At 40.7% G+C, this 22,600-nt stretch overlaps 1 protein-coding gene across 1 annotated transcript; it reads right to left on the reverse strand.

Annotated features, from left to right (window-relative positions):
• Positions 1–240: 240 nt before the first annotated feature.
• SMPDL3A (sphingomyelin phosphodiesterase acid like 3A) lies at positions 241–22,600 on the reverse strand. Its single transcript, XM_024192612.3, has 8 exons — positions 22,353–22,600; positions 19,008–19,221; positions 15,631–15,775; positions 12,375–12,471; positions 10,211–10,389; positions 7,405–7,585; positions 3,887–4,011; positions 241–2,937 (listed from the first exon to the last, which is right to left on the reverse strand). The coding sequence occupies exons 1-8, from the start codon at positions 22,495–22,497 to the stop codon at positions 2,638–2,640; spliced, it is 1,386 nt and encodes a 461-aa protein (XP_024048380.2). The 5' UTR covers positions 22,498–22,600; the 3' UTR covers positions 241–2,637.

A 22,600-nucleotide genomic window follows, 5' to 3' on the forward strand; every position in this document is an offset into this window, starting at 1 on the left:
GTCAACTTCAATTCACATCTCATACCATCTAAATATCAAGGTACTCAAACACACTCACAGAGTGCACAAGTAGCTCTCTTTATTTTATTTATTTATATATCTGGATACATCTGAGATTACCGGTAGCAGATCAATTGGATGGTAAGGAGTGTAAGGTTGTTTTACTTCCATTCGAATGTAATTCAGACCATTTGCTGGTATTCATTCTAAATGATTTATTCCACTTTAAAGGGGGGGGGGGGTGGGAAGCCACATCTAGGCTGACAAAACATGGAAAATTTCAGGAAATATAATTTAAGAGAAATATTACAGTAGAAATTATTTGGCATAAAAGATGACGTTTACATGGTATTAATACCTATATTTCTATATTTTACACACCCTCCAAATATGAATGAAATGTTAATGCAGCAATTAAGTTTGTGCACAAATTTTTTTTAAATTGTGAAATATGAGTGGTCAAGTTATCAGAGATGTTATTTTGGACAGATTGTTCCTAACAGCAATGGGAAAATACTACAAATGTATAATATGGGTGAGTTTGCTTTCATAAGAGGACCTTCATTCTTGTATTTTCATATTTTATTTTAAAAACACATCTTTTCTTTTGTATTTAATGCCACTGCATCACTTTATCTTAATGCAAAGACATACAGTTTGGACAAATACCAGTGTGATAGTTACAGGAATCCCAGCAATGCTTTTAAGAAGTCAGTCATGCTGCATTCTGGTGTACAAAGGCCAGTGTATGGGAAAGATGAATAGAATGTGTGATCTAATGATCAAGCACATTCTAAACATTCATAGGAAGGAACACTGTCATAGTATGGAGGCCTTGTTTACAGAGAATAATTGAAGAAAGCCAGATTAATTTCTCTTACCTTTTTTTCAAAGTCCATATTGCTAGAGTTGGGCATGTACGGGCACCATTTAAAATGTAATGAGATTTCCTATTGTGCATATTCGATGACCTGCTCAAATGTTAATAACATTGAAAGATTTGTTTCAGAATGCAAACTTAGCAAAAGCAAGCATTCCTCATTGGAGGATCCTTCCATGACAAGTCTAAGGTATTTGAAAAAAGCTAACAATATTTATTATTTTTTAAATTTATTCTTCATAACCAGCAGCTGAAGGGATTTTCCCCTCAGACTTTGCAGAACAAATTTCACTTTTGGGTTGAGACAAAACATGAGATGTTCTCCAACAGCAAAATCTATCAGTAAGTTAAGACTTCATGAAAAACAAGGGGTTAATAATGGGAATAGTTTTGCAACCACAGCTATAGGTTTGGCTACTCATGAATAATATATGTATTAACCACAGTTCTCAAACTGTGGCCCTGCACTCCATGGAGAGCAGAAAATGACTTCTCATTTCCATATGTTGAATTGCATTAAAAGACATTTAAAATACTTGGGAGAATATTACTTTTTCATGCAAACAATAGCTGCAGCTGACTCCGGGAACAGGTGGTCTGTGCAATCACAAACCAGAGGAAAGGTTGTCCATGAGAAACTCTGTATTACGATATAGTTCACCCTATGAAAAAGTTTCAGAAGTCTTGTGATAGGTATGCATTTGCCTATATTACATAGATGAATGTGTGTTCATATCTCATTAGTGACTTCCATTGAGTCAAACATTGATTTGTATCCCTACGTTGTCAAAAAATCTGTTAATATAAATATGTATAAATCTGACATTACCACTAATATACACAGGTTTATACGGAGAAAGCAATGTCCAGATCCTCAAAGGCATTTAGGCTCCTCCCATGGGTGTTAGTTACCTAAGCACCTTTGAGGATCTGAGCCTTAGGGTACCATCTACTCTTGGTGCTGGGGGTATGATTCCCAGCTCGAGGAGACATACTCACATTAGTGCTGATTGAGCTAGCATGCTAGAAATAGCATGTAGCCATGGCAGCGCTGGTGATGGGACAAGCTAGCTAACCCAAATATGTACCCATCCTAGGCACGCGCTCAGGGAAGCTAGCCCATCCCGCCACTCATGCTGCTGCGACTACACTATTTTTAGCACGCTAGCTCAATTAGAGATAGCAGGAGTATATCTCCTTGAGCTGGGAACCACACCCCCAGCTCCAAATGTAGACGTACCCTTAGTACTGGATAGTCCTGTGTCCTTCAACTTTCAGTAAATATTTACAGATCACAAAGGTTTGTGTGACAACTTGACTTACACACTTATACAAACATTGCTTTTTGCAGCGTTACAGATTACAATCTAAACAGCGTATATATCGCCCAAGTATTCAAACCAAGGTGCCTAAAGTTAGACACTGAAACCCATATTTACACACTTGAATAAAAATGGCTTGTTTTCATAAGTACTGAGCAACTGCAGTGCACATTCACTGTAATGGCTGTCACTGGTGGTCAGGATCACTGAAAAATCAAGCCATTGTTATTAAGGTGTTCAACTTCAAACAAAGCAATTGGAAAATTATGGCCAATATATTTACCAAGAATAAAAGATTTAGGGGATGTAATTCCCCCCTTCAATTCACAGAGGATTGCCACAGGCTCCCACTTCAGCAGAATAGGAAAACAGATTCCTTAAAATACAGGCTACATAACAACATCAGTACTGATCACATTGTACTTCATCTCCACACTATCCCCGTTGGATACAATCTGTATAGAAAGAGTGATCCAAATACTGCATTGCACATATCTGGCTGGTCTTGCAGTCCCCTTCACAGACAATGCTTTTGTCATAACTCACAATGAAATTATTGTAATATTGTTGAAACAGTTTGCTGTGTGGCACAGTGAATTGCTTTGCCATTTCATATAAATTTTCTGGCTTCAAGTCTTCAATACCATATTCTTTGGTCAGGATGTATTCTAGTTTCCAGTTTGATTCATTTTTCATGTTGGCATCTGTGAGGTTCAAGTAAAACTGCCAAAGATCCTACAGGTTTAAAAAAAAAAAAAAAGGCGGGGGGCACAGTTGTATTGCTTTCTTGCTTGCTTCATTAAGTTTCTAGAATGATATATTGATTAGGAAGCTGTCACTGCTTATTATTCACAACTGAATAAAAGGTCATGCCCCACCCCAAGAGTTGGGCTCACACCATAAGCTGGCACTTGCACTGCTGTAATAGTGGGGGAAGAAAGAGATGAGAGAGACAAATGAAGTAGCTACATTATTGGAGGTGCTTTCCCTCAAAGAAGAGGGTAAACCAAAGTCCCTTATGCACATCTCTGATGGCTGGCCAAATGAATGTTAAAACCAGATCTAGGCTACATATAGTGAGAAAAGCATAGTAAGGGCTGAACTCACTTTTCCCCAGGCACCATTTGGTGGCATATGGATAGGTGGCCAGTGGAGGCCATGGGAAGAATGTAGGGAAATGAAGACCTGCAGGAATGAGGGTCATGTGAGAAATGGGCAGCAGCTAAGCACATAAGCTTTGCCATTGACTCCAGTGAGGCCAGGATTTCACCCCGAACCTTCTGGAAGTTCTCTTCCAGTGTTTTACACAGTGCCAGACTAAGTGCACCAAAGTTATTCTCTCTATCACCAAAGCTCACATGTGTCTAAAGAGAGACCTATCCATACATGCCAGGATTTTACTTGCCTTTTCCACAGCTGAACAAAAGCTTTTTTCTGACTTTTATTCTGTGTTCTAGGGTTTAGGCAGCAGAAAGAAAATGGGAGGTGGATCTTTCAGGCCCAGGAAAGGCTGCATAGTTCCTATTTGAAGATTTTTCCCCTCCTCCTTCCACCCCTCTCTGCCTACCACTGAGAAGACAGAACCCAGCACCAATCTGGCAGCAGGACACCCAGTATGAAAAAAGTATTAAAATAGCTACAGCTCAAGCCTAACACTAACACAATGCTTTTAATTTTCACATACCAACAAGCTATACTGAAGAGGATCGTATTGATACAGTCTGACTCCAGGATTGTTGGACTCTCTCTGAAACACACTTTTCACTGGAGTCACAGCAGGTGCCACAAACAAGGAATTTATTGGGTTTTCTGAAAAAAAATTGGGAAATAATCATTCCCTTTAGGGTAAATGCTTTTAGAAATGCATTATTTACATTTGAGAACAAAGAAGACAAGACCCAGGGTGCTTGGCTTAGGTACTTTAGGGATTTTTGCAGAGGGGTAGCTATATCAGTGCAACCGCCCAGCATAGAGATGCTGCGCTGGTGCAAACCTAGGTACGTCTCACCCATATGAATTCCGCTTAACGTCAGTGCAGTGCATCTACACTGGAGGCTTGCACCAGAATAGCTATATTGGCCCAACAATCCAGAATGTAGCCATGCCCTACGTATCCAGTGCATTTCTGTTGTTAGCATGGTGACAGATATGGCAATTTCCTGCACAACCTCATTGAAGACAGACAAAGTGGGTGAGGTCATTTTTCTTTTATTGGACCAACTTCTGTTGGTGAAAGGGACGAGCTTTTGAGATTCACAAAGCTATTCTTCAGGTCCTTATTGAATTAAGTTTATGTATCATTGTGGGCCAGGGATTGTATGCAATTCCATGGGGGATGGGAACAACAGTCCTCCAGGAACTAAGAATAATGGGGGAGTGATTAGGCAAATTTACTCAGGTTATAATACCTCCAGAGAGCTACCACCACCAGGAGAGATTTGCATATACCGATTCAGACTGGATTCTCTAGAGAACCAACCATCAGAGAAAGGACTTTTGGATAAACAGCGTGAGTTTAAACTGTCCAAGAGAGGCTCCAATCCTTCCTTTTATTGTTTTAATATATTTTTTCTGTAATGCTTTTCCCTTAAGAATAAAAGTGCTTGCTCAGAAAGAGCTGGGTGTAACTTAACTGTGGGCAATTATGCTGCCTATAGCCTCTGAGGAGAAGGCAAAGCAGGCCTGCTCAGGCAGTCTGATTTGCTGGGGAACTCAGTGTAGGCAGGGAGCTGTGCAGCCTGGAAATACCCTGGTCAGGAAGGAGAGAGACACGTCCAGGGTTCCCTCTAATTTTTCCCACGCATGTGCGGAATGAATTTTGTTACGTGCACCAATATGGAGGTATGGTTGATAACATACCTCCATATTGGTGCACATAACAAAATTTATGTGGTGGGGGTGGGGTCGAGGGGTTCAGAGTGTGGGAGGAGACTCAGGGCTGGGGCAGAGGCTCGGGATGCAGGGGGGTGCGGACTCCAGCTGGGGGTGCGGGCTCTGGGGTGGGACTGAGGATGAGGGCTCAGGGCGGGGGCAGAGGGTTGGAGGGGTGGGATCTGGCTGGGGATGAGGGGTTTGGGGTGCAGGCTGCCTTGGGGCTACAGCAGGGATAAAGGACTCCCCCTAGCGCTCTCTCCCTGAGCAGCACCTGGGCTGGGGAACAGGGGGGAGAGGCCCTTCTCCCTGCCACAGCAGCTCCGGGGCTGGGGCCGTGGGATAAGTGCCTCTCTTCGGGTTGGGCTGGAGCCGGGGGAGGGGTGCCTCTCCCCCAGCTGCGGAAGGTCCAGGCTGGGGGACGGTGGGGAGAGGTGCCTCTCCCCACTGCAGCCCTGAGCGCCTGCATGGCACTTAATAGGCTGCTGCATGGCCGCAAAGCTTAGAGGGAACTTAGGACACGTCTCCACCCAAGAGAGCTGATAACTGGGGAGCCAGAAGCTTGAGAGTGGGTGCCCTTGCTGGACCACGGAGCGGGAATTCAGGTACAGGTGCCCTGAACTGTGACAAGCCTCACTAAAGGAAACAGATCAGAGCTATCGTCAACTTACGTCTTACATGCAGCTTCCTTTGTTTTTTGCATTATCAGAAATGTCAGGAGCCTAAAACAATTTGTCCTGAAGCTCATCTAACCAGGCTATGAGAGAAATCCCTGCTGGCACCTGTTATGTCTACCCTGCTCTTTACAGCAAGTCAAAGGGAGAATATTTGAGGACTTTCAGTAGCTAGAATACACAGGTATGTGTATTTAGAGCATCTCTATGAAGAAAGTTAGATATTCCTTTATGCAGCCAGCATAACAGTGCAGAAGTCACAAGGCTGAAGGCCACAAGTGAGCAGGAGCTCTGAAAGCTGAAGAACAGTGCTGGAAAGCCAGCAGACTCTTCTGAAGGAGATAAAATGGACTCTGTATCTCAATACATCGATTTTGGCTGCAAATTCCAATTGAGCTTGAATTCAGCGAAGCTTTGTCAATAAACAAATGCCTGAAATGAGAACACATTCTGAAAAGAGCAAAGTCATAGTGAGCAAGATTAGACATGCAAGTGCCTATTTTTGTCAGAGGAACGAGACAATAAAACAGATTTGGAAGCAGAGTGACTTGCACAATGCAAACTGCAGCGACAAAGCAGCAAGGCTGGTCTGTCCCCCTCGCTGAAGTTTGGATGTGTAATCAGTTAATTAAATGTGCAGCCAGCCCTGGGAACATCATCTAGGCAAAACACTGCCTTAATAGACACGTTAAGAACAAACTCTCTAAAGGTGGTTCTCTCACTTGGTGCTATTCCTTCTTATTGGGTGTCAATGTGAAATTGGTCTATGTTAAGAGGACAGCGACTCAGAGTGAAGAGCTGATTCACTGAAGGGTTTTATGATAGGTTTTATACGAACTTCTAAAAACAATTATAAATGTGGAGTCAATTATGGCAAGTTTATAGCCATAAACTTGTAGCGAACTCAGGCACTGGAGTCACCATTCTATGGTATAGACACAAATATTTAAGCAGCGATTTCTATTAGAAACAACATCCTTTGTAGCCACTCTCACTCTTAAAAATAAGTGATTTCAGAGCACAATGCAAAACCTTCAAAGCTGGGTGCTTATCCCAAAGGGAAATCACCTGATCAAGGAGATGGCACAAGCAGAGATTTCTTTTCCCCACTGCCGCCACTTATCTTAATTAACTTTGAAGCAGCAGGGAACCCAGCAGAGAGGTTCAGTAATGATGCAGGAAACACAAAAAGCAGAACATGTTTCCTTGGCCTGAGAACATTCCCTCTGACATACATAACACACAATAGGAACTGGCCAGTGTAATTTGACCATGTCACTGAAAGAGAGGAGAGGAAAGACTAGAGATGCTTGTCTAGGAACTACTGGCGTTCATTAGAAGTGTGATGCTTAGAAAGCCTCTTCTAATATCAGTAGAAAAGGAAAATGTGGACAATCTGTCTTACAATACAATGCATAGTTCTTTCGTGCAGTTCTCATTACAGGAATTTGGGGAGAACACCATTTATACAGTGTTGTAGTAAGTGTTCAACAACCTTGATAAAAAATAAATAAATAGCACTTTCATCCCCATTTCTTTTTACAAATAATTCACACCAGAGTTTGACTGGCCCCCATATACACCAAAATATTCTTTTACTTGGAGCCAATCAGGAAAGGATGCAGCAAAGACACTTGTATTCTACAAACATCATTACCTTTCTCATCCAGAAGGATCATAATGCTATCTCTGTGTGTGTGTCCAAAAAACTGTCCAGCAATAACATCACTATACTTGCGAAAAATCTTTACTAATCTCTCATTGTAATATCCTCTTATGGCAGTAGTGTTCCTTGCGAAAGGCAGATATCCTATTGGCACATGTCCTATCACATATACCTAAAAGATCAGATAGATACAACACAGTTAACATCCTCATATGAAGCAAACATTTTCAGCTTTAGCCTAGAACTGATTAACATTGAGTCTCATAATAATGTGGTCTTTGAAAGACTTTGTCAGCCTGAACATTGTAAGTTAGTTTTGCTATAAGCAAGTATGAGTAGTTAGTAACAGTGTGTAAAGTAATTATGAACCAATATTTAGTAACCTTACATCAGAAAATGAGCATAAGTGAATACATTTATTACAATATTAGGGAAGTGGCAACTCCTAGAACTAAAGCTGCAAACATTTCCTTTCTAAGCCTTTCTTTTTGAACATTCATAATTTTTTGAAAAATATTTGCCAGCGTGACATTTTTAGCATTGTTCTTTGGACTAGTGTCAATATTTTGGGAAAGACTGTGCAAAAAAGATTTCAGTAATTTAGGAGACAAGGAGAGTGAAAAAAATACACTTATTCCATTATTTAAAAAAAAAAAAAACCAAAAATGAAAAACTTTTTGCTGTTTTCTTGAACTGTTTTAGGTTCCAAAATTGTTTGATTATTTTATTGTAGGGTTTGAGAAATGGCATACGACTGATTAAATATTGTAGCAATATGTATTCACACAGGAGACAAAATGTACACAATTTTAACTTTCATTTCTTTACTTCTGCATGCTTAGCAATCTGAACAACATTTTGTGTATGCAAGATAGAGTTTGTGATATATGCTTTTCATGTGTATTATCTGCTAAAAGGAAAGAATGTAATATTTATACTGCAAATACATGTACAAACATACCCATGTTCTCTGGTACCATGTTATAGATGCAACTTTTTAACCAATTTCCCATTTAAATAGCAGAAATGTCCTCTGCATCAAGTCTTGTAGATAATTCCATTTTGGATTTCCTGGGCTATGAAAGTACTGTAATAGTCCTTATAATGCAGACATGATTCTGATCTCACGTGCACCAACACAGATCAGGAGTGAGGTCAGAGTTATTCATAGACTCTAGGACTGGAAGGGACCTCGAGAGGTCATCGAGTCCAGTCCCCTGCCCTCATGGCAGGACCAAATACTGTCTAGACCATCCCTGATAGACATTTATCTAACCTACTCAGGTTAGGCAGTTTATTCCAGTGTTTAACCACCCTGACAGTCAGGAACTTTTTCCTAATGTCCAATCTAAACCTCCCTTGCTGCAGTTTAAGCCCATTGCTTCTTGTTCTATCCTTAGAGGCTAAGATGAACAAGTTTTCTCCCACCTCCTTATGACACCCTTTTAGATACCTGAAAACTGCTATTATGTCCCCTCTCAGTCTTCTCTTTTCCAAACTAAACAAACCCAATTCTTTCAGCCTTCCTTCATAGGTCATGTTCTCTAGACCTTTAATCATTCTTGTTGCTCTTCTCTGGACCCTCTCCAATTTCTCCACATCTTTCTTGAAATGCAGTGCCCAGAACTGGACACAATACTCCAGCTGAGGCCTAACCAGCGCAGAGTAGAGTGGAAGAATGACTTCTCGTGTCTTGCTCACAACACACCTGTTAATGCATCCCAGAATCACGTTTGCTTTTTTTGCAACAGCATCACGCTGTTGACTCATATTTAGCTTGTGGTCCACTATAACTCCTAGATCCCTTTCTGCCATACTCCTTCCTAGACAGTCTCTTCCCATTCTGTATGTGTGAAACTGATTGTTCCTTCCTAAGTGGAGCACTTTGCATTTGTCTTTATTAAACTTCATCCTGTTTACCTCAGACCATTTCTCCAATTTGTCCAGATCATTTTGAATTTTGACCCTATCCTCCAAAGCAGTTGCAATCCCTCCCAGTTTGGTATCATCTGCAAACTTAATAAGCGTACTTTCTATGCCAATATCTAAGTAATTGATGAAGATATTGAACAGAGCCGGTCCCAAAACAGACCCCTGCGGAACCCCACTCGTTATACCTTTCCAGCAGGATTGGGAACCATTAATAACTATTCTCTGAGTATGGTTATCCAGCCAGTTATGCACCCACTTTATAGTAGCCCCATCTAAGTTGTATTTGCCTAGTTTATCAATAAGAATATCATGTGAGACCATATCAAATGCCTTACTAAAGTCTAGGTATACCACATCCACCGCTTCTCCCTTATCCACAAGACTCGTTACCCTATCAAATTAGTTTGACATGATTTGTTCTTTTCAAATCCATGCTGGCTATTCCCTATCACCTTACCACTTTCCAAGTGTTTGCAGATGATTTCCTTAATTACTTGCTCCATTATCTTCCCTGGCACAGAAGTTAAACTAACTGGTCTGTAGTTTCCTGGGCTGTTTTTATTTCCCTTTTTGTAGATGATATTATCATTATTATAATGATGTTAAACCTGTATAAGTAAGACTGGAGTCAGGTCTCTTTTTTTTCTTTCCTATTGCTCACTACTGTATGTAGCAGGTAGCAAATATACATTTCTTAAAGCCTCTGCTCTATCAAATCAATTGCAAATTCTAAAATAGCCCTGAAACTTGATTCACTTCTTTCTCTTTTCCTTTTGCTAGCTTTCTTTCAATTTACACAAATAGATATGATGGATACTACTACTGACATTGAGTTGATTCATAGTATTCTGTGTGTAACGCCTACCTTCTCCTTCTTTTGAAGAGAGATTTCTAGTGTGCTCTCCAACCAGGCTAACTGGTTGGCCGGGTCAGTTATATTCAGAGTCACATGGTTGGGACTGTAATATAGATTTGTGTTCAAACTGATTATCCTGAGTGGTTGAGGGCTAACACTGGATTGAAAGAGTTGTGTATAAAAGCCACCTGTGGAAACAAGATCAACATGATTTAGAGGAAGAATGCTTTCGGAACACAAGTTTAGAGTGAAAGGACTACACTGACAGTTAGACTAGTAAGACTTCTATCAACCAGATTCTGACATGCTTACTCATATTGAGCAGCCCTTATTTCTCAAGTAATCTAGTTGATTTCACTGTATTCAAGATCACTCAGAGGTGAGGAAAATGACACAGGGCATCTTTTAGGACCACTTCTACTTTTTGCCCTTTATTTGTCAATTCGCATGTGTGTATGAATTGGGTAATTGCATATGTGGTGCTAAATGCAACAATAATATCTTAGTCATTTCGTGGGTTCTCAAAATTAGCATTGTGAGTTCACTGATTTTCCTGTAGTTAAAGGACATCTGACTTCCAAAACAGAGATCCAATTAAAGGAAAACACAATGTTTTTGCCATCCATTCAGGCTCATGAAAGGAAGCCTATGTTATGTAGTAGCGTGAAAAAATTAACCCACAACTCTGGCCAACCCTCTATAGCATACAGCAGAACCTCAGAGTTACGAACACCAGAGTTATGAACTGACCAGTCAACTACATACCTCATTTGGAACTGGAAGTATGCAATCAGGCAGCAGCAGAGACCAAAAAAAACAAAACCAAACCAAATACAGTACACTACTGTGTTAAACGTAAACTACTAAGGCAAATACAGTACAATACAGCGTTAAACATAAATTACTAAAAAATAAAGGGAAAGTTTCAAAAAAAGATATGACAAGGTAAGGAAACTTTCTTTGCTTGTTTCATTGCAATTAAGATGGTTAAAAGCAGCATTCTTCTTCTGCATAGTAAAGTTTCAAAGCTGTAGTAAGTCAACGTTCAGTTGTAAACTTTTGAAAGAACAACCATAACATTTTGTTCGGAGTTGTGAACATTTCAGAGTTATGAACAACCTCCATTCCCGAGGTGTTCCTCCTAACTCTGAGGTTCCACTGTAGATGTTGTGGAGCAGATCCCCCAGCTACTATAGCTCCACTGACTTCAATTAACACCAGCTGAGGATCTGCCCCCCCTGTGTGTTATTCCATTAGAGTCTCTCTCTTCCCTTCTTGCTCTCAAGTCCTTCTTACCCAGTCTCTCCTACTCAGAATGCCAACCCCCAAATAGTCCAGTTCAAATTAAACTTCCAAACCTGCAGTGTTGGTGGGAGTTGGAAATTGAATTGAGTTTGTCAGCCCGTCGGTTTAAAAAAAAAATCATTATTGTATCAGCCTATATCTGATTAACTAAATTAGATATGGAACATTTTAATTAATTAATTATACAATTAATTAAAATGGGGGGAGGGATAGCTCAGTGGTTTGAGCATTGGCCTGCTAAACCCAGGGTTGTGAGTTCAGTCCTTGAGGGGGCCACTTAGGGATCTGGGGCAAAAATCAGTACTTGGTCCTGCTAGTGAAGGCAGGGGGCTGGACTCGATGACCTTTCAAGGTCCCTTCCAGTTCTAGGAGATGGGATGGGATAATCCTAGTGATTATTTGCTAGCACCTCACTTTGCATAAACGTGTTACTAGATCTTTGAAACTTGCTCTTTGAATTGCAAATAGTCTCAAAACAAGTAAACAATTATTCTTCAATTTTTCTTTAAGTACAAGTGTAACTATGGCTTCACATACCCTTCCTTGATAGTTATGCTCTTATTTTAGATTGTGAACTCTTCCGTGCAGGGAATGAGTCTCTTTTATGTTTGTACAAAGCTTGTAAGTGCTACCCAAAGCAGGGAATTATTATTACACTAGAACAAGAATAAAGTCTCCCTACAAGATTAACTGTAGACAGGAATTGCTATATAGCAAAATCAATAACTCTTTTACCTCTGGAGAAACTGGGCCAGATGCTCTATTGCACTCATTCATTCTTGCAGTTTAGTGAAAGAGAGAGGGTAAATCTATAGAACTGTCAGACCTCTCAGCATTAGTTTTATAAAATGTAGCTACTATATTTTACCTTTCTTGAAGGTACTGATTGCCTCATCAGTTAGCCAAGGTTTCCAGAAATTTGCTACTGCACTGTAAACTTCATTGGCAGATACAGGCAGCTGATCCTGTCAAAAAACAGAACTTTCATCACAGTCTGACACACAAATTCATGGATTTTTAAAGCCAGAAGGGACCATCTGGTCTGATCTCCTGGAAAACATAGGCCATAGAATCTCATCCAGTTACTTCTGTAGAGTGGTAAGGAGTGGGAGCTTAAGGTACTGTTCTGACTACAAGATATCACTGATAACCAGTGCAGCTGTAGAAATTCCTTTCACAGTAACAGAAAGATATGTGGTGAATGCAATAAAAAGATTTTTATGGCCCTACTTATATGCAAAGCCTGAAAGACGCTTTGTCCACAGACCTTGAGACAAGAGACTCTACCTCAGGTGCCTACAAAGTTTAATTTTTTACATTTTATTTAAACAAATCTGAAAACCATCATAATGCTATTCCCCCCCAGCACTCTTTTGCTCCCAAGCTAAACATTTAAACAGGGTTTTTAGGGGAAAAAACTTTCCATCTTCTGTCTAAGTTTGATGTGAGAGTTCTCTAATCAGGTTTTGCTGAGGCACTTGAGCATTGCTTGGGTCAGGTGAAAGTGCAAGAGTCCTAGTTAAAGATGTTGATACAAATTTTTCACATAAAAGTCAAAAACCGTCCCTCCCTCCCCACCCCCAATCCCAGAATAGCCTAGTGTTGGGGCATTCACCAGGGCTGTCAGAGGTCCAAATTCAAGTAATCAGAACCAAATACCTGAATTTCAGTCAGAACTGAATGTGAAGTCACTTTTCTATGGCATTTAACACCACTAGTAAATGAGTGCTAGAAACATTTAAAGTAATAGGATTAGGGCTTAACAACTCGGTTGCACAAAAAATTTCAAAGTTTCAAAATTTGTTTTTCTTTTTGATACACAATGAAAATGACACCTTTCTGATTCACAAAACATTGTGTGTGCGTGGGGGGGGGGGGGGGGGGAGAGAGAATAGTATTATGGTGGTTTTCAGATTTGTTCAAATAAAATGTAAAAACTAAACTTTGTAGGCACTTGAGGTTGACACTCTTATTTCAAGGTCTGTGGACAAAGCATCTTTCAGTCTTTGCATGCACGTAGAGCTATCAAAAATCAGTCTATATCTTTTTGCTGCATGATCACATATGTTTCTGTTTCTGTGAAAGGAATTTCCAGAACTGCACTGGTCAAATATATGGCGAGTGTTCATCCAACAGATATGCTTAAATCTAGCTCCAGATATGAGGCTCAATTGTGGGTTCAAGGAGGCTTTGATCTGGCTCCCAAACACAGGGTGGCGTGTTCTGTGTACATTTGGATTAGACACTAAATTAGGGAGCCTGTTCTAATTGGAGCTACCAGGTAGGCTTGTGCAAGAGGACCAATGTGACAACAAAGGCTGAAAGACTATTCAATTACATATTAATCCGCTGATATTTTCCACATATGTTGCAACAAGAAAAGGACCAAAGATCATTAAGTAGCTTTACTCAATCAGTTGGTGTTCAGCATATTGGGGCATACATATTTCACTCCTGCTTTTGGACTGCAACAGCAGCCATATGTGCTGTGCCACATCAATGTCAGTTTGTGGCACGTAGTAAGCAAGTGCCTATAAAATATAGCCCATCCAATATAGCTTGCAGCACCCTCACATTTTGTACAGTGTCTCCCCTGTATACTCCCACATGATATTCAAACTATAGGGAAAAAAACATGGCAATTCTGCACATCAGTGAAGTCTGATATATCAAAACGAAATGCTGTATAATAAATACTCACATATTTTAGAGTGCAAAGCTGAGGGAAATGGGTGCAGTTTCCCTTTAAACAGCAAACAAGTTTTTGGAGCATGATATTTTTCTGTCCTAGTTTACTATATTTCAATGTGTTATATTGCATATGCTTTACAAACACGACTAACATTCACCATACAGGGTGCTCAATAGCTAAATGCTAAAGTCTGCACTGAGAATTTACATCAGCCAATGTGTATCAGAATATTTGTATGCAGCTACCTTCCTCTAGATCCCAGGAGGTTGCTGCATGTCAGTTATTCTCCCTAAACTCTGAAACTCCTTTTAAAAAACAAACAAATAAACAAAACAAACAAACAACAACAAAAACCTAAACTAAATTTCATTTAAGCAAAGGGGAGAAACAGATGTAACTATACATTATATTAAAAGATATCTCCTCCCCCCCCCCCCCGTAAGGGCTAATTGACATACAGAATGCTGCTGGGGGGGGGGGGGGGGGGAGGACTGTTTAGAGTATGGGAGGATCTTAGAGAGTCCTGGCTAAAATTTAAAAACAAATTACTGCAACTGATCTGCTTACGTAAGATCTACCTCCTCCCTTAAGATCTGGTGGGAGAATTTGGCCCTTACTCCTTTGAACTTCTATATTAACTTTGAAATATGTTTAGTGGATATGTTCAGTTTCTAGTGTTCACTATGTTTTCATCTATGCCGAGAACAACATTGCTAACACAATGTGGAAGTCAGAAGGGCATTGTGCCAGACTGGAATGAACTATGGGACCAATAACTTGTCAGTGGAAATATCTGTAGCAGTCCCAAACAATGCACTACTAATGCAATTTTTGATATCAGTGAAGGAACGGTGGGATTTTCTGTTATTTGTTTTACGTCACCATTAGAAAGCAGGAAATTAATTACAAAAAATGTACATGGTCCTGATCCAATGTCCAGTGAAGTCAATGGACACACTCCCAATGAGCTTTTAAGCAGGCCTTGAATATTACTGGCACACTGACAGATCCCATTAAGGATGCCATCTGTAGTACTGAGCTCAAGTATTACACACATACGCATGATTTACCCAGCATAAAAAATTAAATGTATGTAAATTGTGTATATGAGGTAGTGGTTTCATGATTTGTAAGCATCCAATTTATCTAAGTCAGTTTGCGATACCATAGGTCAATAGAAAGATTTGATCTGACATCAGCATTAGTTCAGGTAACTTTACACACAGAGAAAGTTGTACTTCACATCACTGTAGTATGGAAATATTTACACTCTGAAGATTTAGGTGTAAACTGGAGAATCATAGGATACTGCCTCCAGTATAACACTCATATACAAATTTCATTTTTATTGCAGTGTTCCAGCGCTTTTAAGTATACACAGCCATTATGGTAAAGAAGCCCATCCACTCATATTCCTAAAAACTCATTTTACCTGTGGCCAGTAGTCATGATTACCCAACGCAGGAAACACCTGGAGATCTGGAAAGAAACTTTGAATGGTGGAAGTCATATTGCCAATAACATTAATGACCATCTTTGTGGAGAGTTCCTCCATTGGAACATGAGGTGGACTATCCCTAAAAAGAAGAGGACTTCATAAGTGTCGAAGTAGCTACAACACTGTAAAAAACAACTCATTTGTTGTTCTGAACAACTCTGCCAATGCACCTAAATTCTGGCCTGGAACACTGCTACAGAACTCAGATAAAAAGCTAGTGCATTGTCTGAGAGGGTCCCTGCCAAGTCTGCTCCTTTTATAAATAGGTTCCATGTTTAACAGAGAATCCCATGATAAATACTTACCACTATTAAGACTTTTCATTATCAAACCAACCCACTCAAAGTTGATATGTAATCTGGATTTCATTGCTTTCCTGCCCCTTCCCCACATGAGCCATTTAAGGTTTTATTTATTTATTTATTTCCTTCCCATTCTGTTGAAAATAAAGTGCAATGGGTTAATCTAGTCTGGTCTGTTTATATATACACTTGTCAGCATCCTACTCCTGTATTTATCTAGCACCTTTTAGCTCAAGAGACCTTGAAACACAAAGGCAAACCAGCAATCACAGGCATCACTATACCCATCACTAAAATAAATACCCATCACTAAAAGTAAATCATCCACTAATTTACACTGAAGAGGGAATTGTAGGTAGGTAGAATGTGGGATTTTGGCTAGGACGCCAAACTAATCACCTCCAGTTCTTACGGAAAATACCAGGATAGTCCTGTCTAGCTACTGACATGGCCCCCATCACCACAGTGTTCAAATGCTTCACAAGCACTTATCTTCACAGCATCCCTGTGCTAATGGGAAGTATCATTACCCCCATTTTACAGATGGGGAACTGAGGCACAGACAGAGTAAATGTCTTGCCTGCGATCAACATAGGACTTCAATCCTGCTCTCCTGCATCCCAGCCTCAACTACAGGAGCAGCCTTTGTTGATGATAAAGTGGGCAGGCTTGTTCTAATTCTTGTCAAAAAGAGAGCACTACCACCGGCACAATACTGAGTTATCAGTTCAGTATTGACTCAAAGAGGAGAAAGGTTCCTCCTGAATTTTCCGTAAAACCTGATTTTTTCTTGAAAGTCTCCCATCTGAGTAGTAGCCAGGCCTGACCCAATCCTGTTCACCACATAAGTCAAGGCATAAGTATGAACCCAATATGCAGTTAAAATAACTAGCCTCCGAGTATTACATTACTGTGCACAACCATGTGGTGGTTCAACCAAACATTCAAACCACAGGCTGCCTGGTCCTTCAGTTGTTAGAGACGAGGAGGGCAGCATTATAAAGCGGACATCTCTTTTAACCAGCCACACCACAAAATAAAGGACAGAGAAGACTGCAGATAGAGAAAATGTAGCAGATGAAAATCACATAGGAGGTTACCATGGATACAGAGCAGCTGCACTTCTCTCTCTTTTCAGGTCTCTGTGTGCATCTCCTCAGGTCTCAGGCCTTTACCTATACCGGGGTGGAACTCCACAGTCATCCCACTCTTACACTGAGCCCTGGCCTATAACAGACTCTGCACCAGCCATGCTTACCCAGAAGGTCTGACTGGGTTCAGGTACCTGCAGGTCTCCCCTTCAGGAGTCTGTGACTAGAGGTATCCAATGGATGATCAGACAGCCTTCTCAAACCAAAGTGTTGTTTATTTTAACAATGGGAACAACGCATTTAGAGAAAAAATATTTTAAAATAGTCTATACACGTGTGTCTGACCTAAAGGCTTACCATCATCTGATGCTAACCTGGCAGGCCTAACTTCTTCAGACTCCCCAGTGGGTGCCTTTGTCTGAGCCTGGTTCCCACAAACTACTCCACTCATGCTTGAGAGTGTGTTTCTTTTTAAACCTGCCACAGTTCTTTTGATCACCTATGCTCCTGGGTCTCTTCCTGTCCTGGCATTATTGTCTCTTAACACCCTCAAGTGTTTGGAGAGAAGTGGCTTCTTTTGAGTCATTCTTTTCCATAGATTCTTAGAGTTTAAAGTCAGATGGGACTATTAAATCATCTAGCCTGACCGCCTGTATAAAACAGGCCATTAAATTTTACCCATTTACCCCTGTATTAAGTGTATTAAGCCCAATAACTCGTTTGGTTAAAGCACCGAAAGGCATCCGGTCTCCAAGAGATTGAGAATCCACCATTTTCCTTTGTAGTTTGTTCCAGTGGTTAATCATCCTTGTTAAAAATTTGTTCTTTATTTCTTTTTCCCTCCTGCTCCCTTGTTTTCGCCAACAGCCAATATTAAACTATACAAATATATTTATACAGTAAACATCCCAATAACCAGGTCAACATACAATATTAATAAATTATTCCACAGCACCTCCAAATCTGTTACAGAGGTCTTAAACATTCGATCAGTCTTGCAACTTGTTAGTAGGGATGTCAAACGATTAAAAAAAAAAATTGCAATTACTCGATTAAAAAAAAATAATCGCCATTAATCACAGTTTTAATCACACTGTTAAACAATAATAGATACCAATTTAAATTCAGCATGGAATCATGTCCTCTGGAATGGTGGCCAAAGCATGAAGGGGCCTATGAATATTTAGCATATCTGGCACATAAATACCTTGCAACGCCACCTTCAACAGTACCATGTGAACACATTTTCTCACTTTCAGGTGACATTGTAAATAAGATGTGGGCAGCACTATCCCCCGTAAATGTAAACAAATTTGTTTGTCTTAGCGATTGGCTGAACAAGAAGTAGGACTGAGCGGACTTGTAGGCTCTAAAGTTTTACATTGTTTTGTTTTTGAGTGCAGCTATGTAAAAAAAAGTTCTACATTTGTAAGTTGCACTTTCATCATAAAGAGGAACTACAGTCCTTGTATGAGGTGAATAGAAAAATATTATTTCTTTTGTTGATCTTTTTAGTGCAAATATTTGTAATAAAGTGAGCACTGTACACTTTATATTCTGTGTTGTAATTGAAATCAATATTTGAAAATGTAGAAAAACAACCAAAAATATTTATAATAAAATTTAAATTGGTATTCTATTATTAACTGTGCGATTAAAACTGCGATTAATCATGAATATTTTTTAATCATCTAGTTAATTTGTTTTGCATTAATCGCTTGAGTTAACTGAGATTGATAGCCCTACTTGTTAGTAATTCAGATAATGCAAGCGGAGCAGACAGAAGCGGCATCTAACTCAAATTTATTGCTGCATACAGAAACAAATGTTTGAGTATTTAAAACTAGTGCACTATGGTCTTCCAACTATTCAAAGTGTTTCACTAGCAGGGTGGCTATTAACTGACTCAATTACTTACCCTGTCCATATCATGAAGGAAACTTGTTGTTCAGACTCTTTCATGTACTTAAAGGCTGATAAAATAAGTTGATATGGAGAATCACAGAAAAAATCTCCAAAAGGCCCAGGGTTGGAGGCATTAGCCCCTTTGGAAGAAGAACAAACTTTGGTGTGATCACCAGTGATGTGGTAAGTAGGGTCTAAATGCAAGTCGGATACATGCCAGAACTGCCCTGTTTTTAGAAAACAAACAGTAATGAAAATGGATTATTTCTTGCTAAGGTGCTGAGTTTCTCCTTACAGTTTGCATTAAGACTAATATATGAGTCAACATCATCCTGTTTTGTCCATGCTTGGCAAATCTATTTATCAACTGAGATTGGGAAACTAGCCCTGGTGAATGTGGGGCCTATGCCATTAAGTTCTGCAAAATTTAAGTTTTAATTTTAAAAACTAAGCTTTTTGCCTTCATGATTACAAAGACAACCTGCAAATGTGAATTGAATGTACAAGATGCAGCGTTGTAATCCTGAATCTGCAGACTGCTCCAGTGCTTCTGTTGTGCCTCAAAGTTTTGCTAAACAGGAGGAGAGTAAACTTAACAAACCCATGATCAGTCCCACTGCTGCTGTTCATTAGCCTGTGTGAGTGGTTTGAAACGGACCAGAATCACATCAATTTCATTCTGTTCCTACTGCTTGGGAAAGCTGTGAGCATAGGCAGCAGAAAATGACCCAAAATTGGAAGATGACGTGGGGTGGAGTGATGGAGATCCTCCTTATTTACTGCTGGGTGTGGGGAAATAAAGAAAGCACTTCTCCCTTCCAGCAGCTAGAGGAGGGGGCAGTTTCAATTTTTTCAGACATGTACTATCCAAAAGTTGATAGGAAAGATGACGCCTCCAGGCAGGGTCCAAAAACCCCAACCTTCTCCCCAGCAGCTGTGATAACAGGCAGCCTAGACTTCTTACCAGGCCATGGAGCCTCTACCAGCCTTATCTTTTGTATCTGTCTCTAGCTACTAGGTGTCTGGTAAGTTTTCAACTGCTGTTCCTGAGCACTAAGCAGAGGCAAGCACCCAATGGACTTTAGGTGTATATTAAACTAAAAGATGAATTACAAAGTTACATATTACAGGAATACTGACCTTCAGGTTTCAGATATGATAATAAATAGTCCTTTCAAGCTGTAGATTTCAACGCACTTTATAAAAGGGAAAATTATCTCTATTATACAAAAGGGAAATTGAGGCATAGAGGCAAAGTGATTTGCCCAAGGTCACACAGCCAGCCAATGGCAGAGCAGGGAACAGAACCCCAGTCAGACTCCTCATAGTGTGCTTTAACCAGAAACTTATTTCAGGAACTTAAAAAGAAGATGTGAACATCTGAAAATTGTAATATTGCAATTTCTGCTAATGGTTGCAAGATTTGTCTTCTGGAAACTTACAGAGGTTTACATTTCAGATGCATATGAGTCACAGAAGCTGAGTATGGAGCAATAGTTCTTTTAAAACATGTATATAACTGGAAGAAAATAAAATCACACATAGAAAAATGTGGAGTTTACTTTGCTGACCAAAGGCAAAACATGAGTTAATGTTTATTATAATGGAGTAAATAAATAAATTTCAGACATATTGCATTATTAAGTAATGCAGGGCCTAGCCTGTATGCCATTGTCTGAACCACACCCTCATGCAGACAACATAACCTATACTCAGCTTTGGAAAGATTCCATTTTTTTATTGGTAAATGTCAGTAAATATCAATTTCATTGTACACACACAAACCAACCAAAAAACAAAACAAAACAAAAAAAACCAATCTGGTTGTCCCATCTCAAAATAGATACATTGTAATTGGAAAAGGTACAGAAAAGGGCAACAAAATGTTTAGGGGTATGGATTAGCTTCCATATGAGGAGAGATTAATAAAACTGGAACTTTTCAGCTTGGAAAAGACGACTAAGGGGGGTATGATAGAGATCTGTAAAGTCATGACTAGTGTGGAGAAAGTAAATAAGGAAGTGCAATTTCTCCTTCTCATAACACAAGAACTAGGGGTCACCAAATGAAACTAATAGGCAGCAGGTTTAAAACAAACTTAAGGAAGTATTTCTTCACACAACACATAGTCAACCTGTGGAACTCTTTGCCAGAGGATGTTGTGAAGACCAAGAAGTTGGAATGGGTGACTGGGGATGGATCACTTGATGATTACCTGTTCTATTCATTGCCTCTGAAGCACCTCTCATTGGCCACTGTCAGAAGACAGATTATTGGGTAGATGGACCATTGGTCTGACCCAGCATGGCTGTTCTTATGTTCATCAATATCAGTCAAAAATTTACAGATAGGACAAGAAAAATGCTACTTGAGAAGATATTAGAGTTTGATTTAAGGGTATTTACTTTGTATATTTTGACCTGTGATGGTCACAATTTGTGTTTGGATGGTTATAAAGCTTTAAGTTTTTGAATCTTAATGTCTACTATCATTAAATAATTGTGTGATCCCCCATTGTCAGACACACACCCTCAATTTCCCCAAACTGAAAATTTAGATCAATAACAATGGGGGGGGGGGGATGCTTAAAAATAAACATTGATCTTCTCCCTCTATATTATAAAAAAAATAAATAGAATTCTGCCAAGCCTACTTGTAGCATGCTCAGGCACTGACTGACTGATTTATCTGGGAGAGTGCTGGGAGTCACACAAATGCCTCAGCTTTGGGAAGAGAAGTAAATAGCATGGCATTGTACATTTGGTTAAAAATAAAGCAAACGGGGGGAAGGGAGTGTATAAAAAGGAAGGGGGGGATACCTCCCCGGCAGGGAAGTTTCTGGACATTTCCAGCCAGGTACATATGAAAGCAGGTGAGGAAATGTGGCAGTGCCACAGAGTCAGTTTACAGCGGCAGGGACAAGTCACACGGGATGGATGTAAAGCTTTCCCAGGCTATAGTGAGGTGTCTCCAGTGTGCCCCCCGAGGGGGAGGGGAGGAAGTCCCCAGCCCCCCAGCACCAGGGGCCCAGGAGGAGAGCTCTGTCTGCCTCTCATTCTCAGCGTGGGCTTTGCAATGAATCAGCAGCCAGCAGCAGGGGGGATGAAGGGGGAGGGGGGCAGGAACAAGCCCGGCTGGCTGGAGTTATTGACTGGCAGCTCCTTTGTGTCGGGGTCGCTCCCGGTCGGGAGGGTCTGGCTGTAGGTGACAACCCCACGGAGCCGGGGCCCCAGCCCTGCCCCTCCGCCTCCTTTCCAGCAGGGGCGGCCCCTTGCCCTACTTCTTTGGCGGGGGGAAAGAGACAAGCCCGGCGGCTGAGGCTCAGCGCTAGCTCCCCGGAGCGCTCAGCCAGACTCACCCACGGCTAAGGGCCCTGCTGGCGGCGCCGGAGCGGCGGCGCCCGGGGCCGGCAAGCGGCACAGCAGCAGCCACAGGCTGACCGCGCAGCACCCGCCCGCCAGCTCCATGCTCAGCGAAGCTGCCCCGGGACAGGCTCCTCTCATGTGATCGGCCTTGGGAGGGGGAGGAAGGTGAGCTGGGGCAGGTCACGTGGCACACTTCCTGTCCTGCAAAGCAGCCCCGCCGTGCACTGAACACTGCTGTCCC

The sequence above is a fragment of the Terrapene carolina genome, unplaced genomic scaffold (genome assembly GCF_002925995.2).
Source record: "Terrapene carolina triunguis isolate 2854851 unplaced genomic scaffold, T_m_triunguis-2.0 Scaffold85, whole genome shotgun sequence".
NCBI classification, from domain to species: domain Eukaryota; kingdom Metazoa; phylum Chordata; order Testudines; family Emydidae; genus Terrapene; species Terrapene triunguis.

Coding starts and splice junctions, on each gene's coding strand:
- SMPDL3A (XM_024192612.3), bottom strand. CDS start 22,497: ATGAGAGGAGCCTGTCCCGGGGCAGCTTCGCTGAGCATGGAGCTGGCG. Junction 19,222..22,352: donor AGCAGGGCCCTTAGCCGTGG/GTGAGTCTGGCT, acceptor TTCTAAAAACAG/GGCAGTTCTGGCATGTATCC. Junction 12,472..15,630: donor ATCATGACTACTGGCCACAG/GTAAAATGAGTT, acceptor GTTTTTTGACAG/GATCAGCTGCCTGTATCTGC.